Source organism: Pelecanus crispus, chromosome 2 (genome assembly GCF_030463565.1).
Source record: "Pelecanus crispus isolate bPelCri1 chromosome 2, bPelCri1.pri, whole genome shotgun sequence".
Taxonomy (NCBI): Eukaryota; Metazoa; Chordata; class Aves; order Pelecaniformes; family Pelecanidae; genus Pelecanus; species Pelecanus crispus.
Window position 1 is genome coordinate 38,678,947 of NC_134644.1, and position 4,481 is coordinate 38,683,427.

The following is a 4,481-nucleotide window of genomic DNA, read 5'->3' on the forward strand; positions in this document are numbered from 1 at the left end:
CCTGCAGGGAAATATATATATTTATAGATATTTAAAATAACTCCGAACAACTCTCCATTCTTTGCATATGTCGACTGGGCGACAAAGTAGAGCTCGTGACATTTAGAGTAGACAACAACAAAATTACCGTATTTACATTGTTTGGCTTCTGTTTAAACTCCTCACTAGTCACCTTTAAACGAACATGCGATAGAGTTATTTTAATGATCCAATGTTAGTGCATTGCACAACTCCAAGTTTCAATTAAGTGTTGTGTGGTATTTGCTAAACTGTCGTTCTCCACAGGTATTTCCTGAAGAAAGTTTGTGAGCCAGAAGCCAGAAGGTTAGTTTCCTTTATGGAGTTGTTTCTTTTAAAACGCTGAAATTCACACTTCTTTTTTTTTTTGCCGTTTTATTTTTAGTATTTAAATATGATTTGTCTCCGAAAAGATGGCAACGCATAGCCAGTTGTCATAAATAAAACGAGAGCTAATTAAAATTTGCTAAATCTTTTTTTTTTTTTCAGTGATTGTTTCTTTACGATATATGGCGAATTTATACCTGATTTTTAAAGTAAATATTTAAGTCTTTCATTTAGTTCTCTTTCTTCCCCTTTCCCCCTCCCTCCCCACACCCTCAAAGGAAACGCTATTATACCCATGGCTACATCCATATTACAACTGCTCGCGGTTGGCCTCGTGAAGGTGTAGGCATGTCATCCCCCCCTCCCTTTAATTCCCGTGTGTGTGTGTGTGTGTGTCCCCCATTAAATTCTCCTTTCAAACCCATGGGCGATGGAGCACTGCCTCTAACCTAGGCATTTTCCGCTAAGGAAGGACAAAAAGATTGTTTCTCAGAGTTTATATTCTGCAGTGGTCCTGGTTGCGTGGGCTCGACCTGGCAATCTCCAGGCAGCTGTTCCGCAGCAGCACAGGGGCGAGGGAGGGCCTGGGGTGGGCGAGTCCGGGGCCGGAGGGGTGCCGTCCCCGCCTGTGCCTGCCGAAAGCGGCAGCAGGGTGAGCCGCAGTGCCTGGAAAGGTAAGAGGTATGGATTTTGCACTCAGAGGTGACGTGCACGTTTAGAAATGGATGCCATGTGTGTCAAGATCAAATCGATTCCAGTTGATATGCAAATATATATATATGTGTATATATATATATATATAAAAAATCGTCACTGAAGTTCCAGAGTAGATTTACATGTATGTAAAACCTTGGATTCTTCTAGTCCCGTCAGATACACACCTCCTTCCTCCACGTAACCCCGTGGCTTGACCTTGTCAAGGGCGAAATCTGAATTTAATCTCGTCTTGAAAAACGCTGTGAGTTTTAAAGTAGTGGATTAGCTGAGTAATATTGTAATCGGTCCCTGTTAATTTTTTTTTCTTTCATTCTTCTGTTCTGAAACCATATTTTCACTTGGCGGTCGGTCAGATTGAGCATTCGGGAGAGCTGGAGGCGTTTCTCTTTGTTTATGTAGACACTGAAGAAGAATTCCCTTTCTAACTCTCTAATCTGATATTTGGTGTAGGGGCATCTCTTTTTACGGGTACGTTGTCCACCTGTGGAGTGAAAAAAGGCAGAACCGTCTGAGACCCGGCGGTGGCCGGCGGCGGGGGCTGGGGAGGGGTGGGGGGGACGCTCAGGCAGAACACACGAATGGGGACAAGACGCCTTTCGCCCGCTCCGGGGCCGGCGTTGGCAGGGCCGGGGCTGGGGGCCAGCCCTCCGCCTCGGCGGCTGCGGGCAGCCTGGGACCGGGAGCCGCCGGGAGCCGCCGGGCAGGGCGAGACCCCCGCCGGGACGCGGGGATCCGGCCTCGCTGCCTCGGCGGGGAGGGCGGCCGGAGGAAGGGGTGGCGGTGGCGGCGGCGGCGGGGGGTTCCTGCGGATTTCACGAGCTGGAGGAAAGCCTTTGTAGGCTGCTCCGCCGGGCGCCGGGCACACGGAGCTGCCCGGGCAGCACCCATCACCTGGCTGCCTGCGGCAGGCAGCGCGGCAGCGGGCGGGGGTCGCAGCGCCCAGCCCTCCCCGAGCCCGCACCCGCTCGGAGCCGGCCCTCGCTCCCCAGCCTAACCCCGGCCCTGCGTCCCCAGCAGAGGAAAAGCCCCCGAGCCCGGGGCTAAGGCGCCTCCTTCCCCCCCCCGCCGGCTTTTGGAAAGCACGCTCTCCACCGCATCGAGGTATTCTCCTCTCGATTAGCCATTACGGTTTTAAAGTTCATTAAGCAGAATATAAAAGGTTTCAAGGTTCAGGAGCTCTTTGCGTTAAACGTAGCTGCTATCCCTTTAAAAACTTCCTTTTCTGGTACAGTTCATTGTCGAGGTATTTTTTTTTTTCCCCCCAGCCGTATACTAGCTTTGCCTTTTAAAAAGCCCACATAAAAAAATCAGACTTTGACAGATTGAATAACAATTGTAAGTAACAAACTGTTGGACAGAAGGCAACACGTAATTGCCACAGCGCCTTAGTAAAATGGCTTCCTTTAGACAAAAAGGCCAGCTTTAGGTTAATTTGTTTCTTTTAATATATTGCTACAGTTCAGGCGGCTACTTTATCTGTTAAACGCTATTCTAGTGCAATCGTTAAAACGGCGAAGGCTTTGAATTCAGCTCCTAACTAGACTTCTGGTGCAACACATGGCTTTTATAAAATCACTGGATTACATTGATATCAAAGGAGTTGGGATCTCCTTTTTTTTGCCGAATTTACAGGCACCGAAGGTACGTTATTATATTTTCGAGAGTTGACCACAGAGCTCTTTTTTATTATTATTTAAAAAGAGAGCGGGAGAGAGGGGGAGAGAGGGGAAGGAGAAAGAAAAATTTTTTTTAAGGCATCCGTTGCCCGGTGGGTATTTCACGGCCAATTTCAGCACTAAACACGTGATCTCGCCTTTTATAACAAAGTTTTGTTGGGGGAAATCTAAAGGCCCTTCATAAACCTTATATGCTTATAAAACAGCATATAAAAATTTAACAGCGGCGGTGCGCTAGATTTCAAGCTGCCTTCCCTAAAAGCGCTCGGGCGCTGCCTTTATACGTACTGGAGCTGCCGGATTTCTCCTCATTGTTGCCGGAAGACGACTCGGGGCTGCTGCTGCTCTCCGGCCGCCTCCGCCTCTCCTTCTCCGCCGCCGCCGCCGCCGCCCTGCCGCAGCCGCCCTCCGAACTTGAAGTTGCCGCCGCCGCCCCGGCGGCCGCGGGCGCCTTCTCGCCACTCTTGTCTACCGGGTAGTCCGCCGAGGCCAGGTTTTCCGCCGTGCCATAAGCCGTCTCGAAAAACTGGTCGAAAGCCTGGGGCAGGACCCCGTTCCTGCCCACCGTGCTATAGAAATTGGAGGAGACGTTGGTGCTGGGGTGGTAGACGTTCGCTGTGTTTTTGCCGAACATCTCGCCCATGCTAGCAGTGTTGGTGGCAGGCAAGCAGTCTCTGTGCATGATCTCCTCTGCGGAGTAGCAGTGGGGCAGATTGTTCCTGGGGTGCCATTTACTGGAGGGATCAATGGCATATTCCCTGAAGGTAACTTCTCTCACAGGTTGGACCTGGGGTAGGTTGGAGGAGTAGGAGTATGTCATAGGGCGAGAAGACGGGGTCTGGGGCAAAAAAGAAGGGAGGCTGGAAAAATCAGGACCCGAGACGTAGTAAGTACAACTTGGCAAATACATGTTAGAGGAACAAGGAACACGCTCATCAAAATCCATCATTAGGGCTACCTCGGCTTCTCCGCATTAGCTGAGCTTAACATGATTCTCTAACGCAGCTGCCTCTTTGAAGCAGATCCGTGAAGTAAGAGATGGGGAGACGTAAGCTGACGTGGAAAGCTCTCCCCGGCGGCGGCAGGGAGGTGCGGTCACGTGGCCCGACGTTGACATTGACGAGCGGCGGGTCCGGGCCCCGCTCGCTCCCTTTGTGGCCATCGCGGGGGGAAGCAACAGCTCGCCGCCAGCGCCTAAGGGCGAGCCGAGCGCAGGTCGGCCGGCGGGTAGCCCTGGGGGGCACAAAGCCGCCTTGCCACTGCCCCACACTTGCCTTGCCCGGCCCCTGGCACCCACTGGCTCTGGAGTAGAGAGGCTTAGCAGTCCCCCCAGGGCTAGGTGAGACCTTTCTGTTTGTTTGTGGGCTTGCTGGGGCGTTCGGCGGCTGGCTGGCAGGCTCCGAGAAGGAGAGCACAGCAGAGGTGCAGGCACGGTTTCTCCAGCAAAGCTGCTTCCGAGCAGGGAACGCTCCTGAAGAAATCGGCCGGTTTTTTTTTTTTCTTTTTTTTTTTTTTACCCCCAGTTTGCTTTGGTTCTGTTTGGGCTTCCCCCCCCACCCCGAAAAAAAAAAAAAAAAAGCAAAAAAAAAAAACAACCCAAAAGCCCTCGCCCCGCAGGGTTTTTCTGGAAACGTTACTAGGAAGAATGTGCCAGGGTCAAGTCTGTACTGATTTTCATGGTGAATAGATTACATGCTTGCATTCATGTTCACTTCCGAAGCGCTTAGTGTCTTCCTTCCCTTA

General features: G+C 51.2%; 1 protein-coding gene across 1 annotated transcript; it reads right to left on the minus strand.

Moving 5' to 3' along the window:
* Nucleotides 1-1,310: 1,310 nt before the first annotated feature.
* Nucleotides 1,311-3,687, minus strand: HOXA11 (homeobox A11). The gene is made up of 2 exons (XM_075705962.1): nt 3,027-3,687; nt 1,311-1,543 (listed from the first exon to the last, which is right to left on the minus strand). The coding sequence occupies exons 1-2, from the start codon at nt 3,685-3,687 to the stop codon at nt 1,311-1,313; spliced, it is 894 nt and encodes a 297-aa protein (XP_075562077.1).
* Nucleotides 3,688-4,481: the final 794 nt, after the last annotated feature.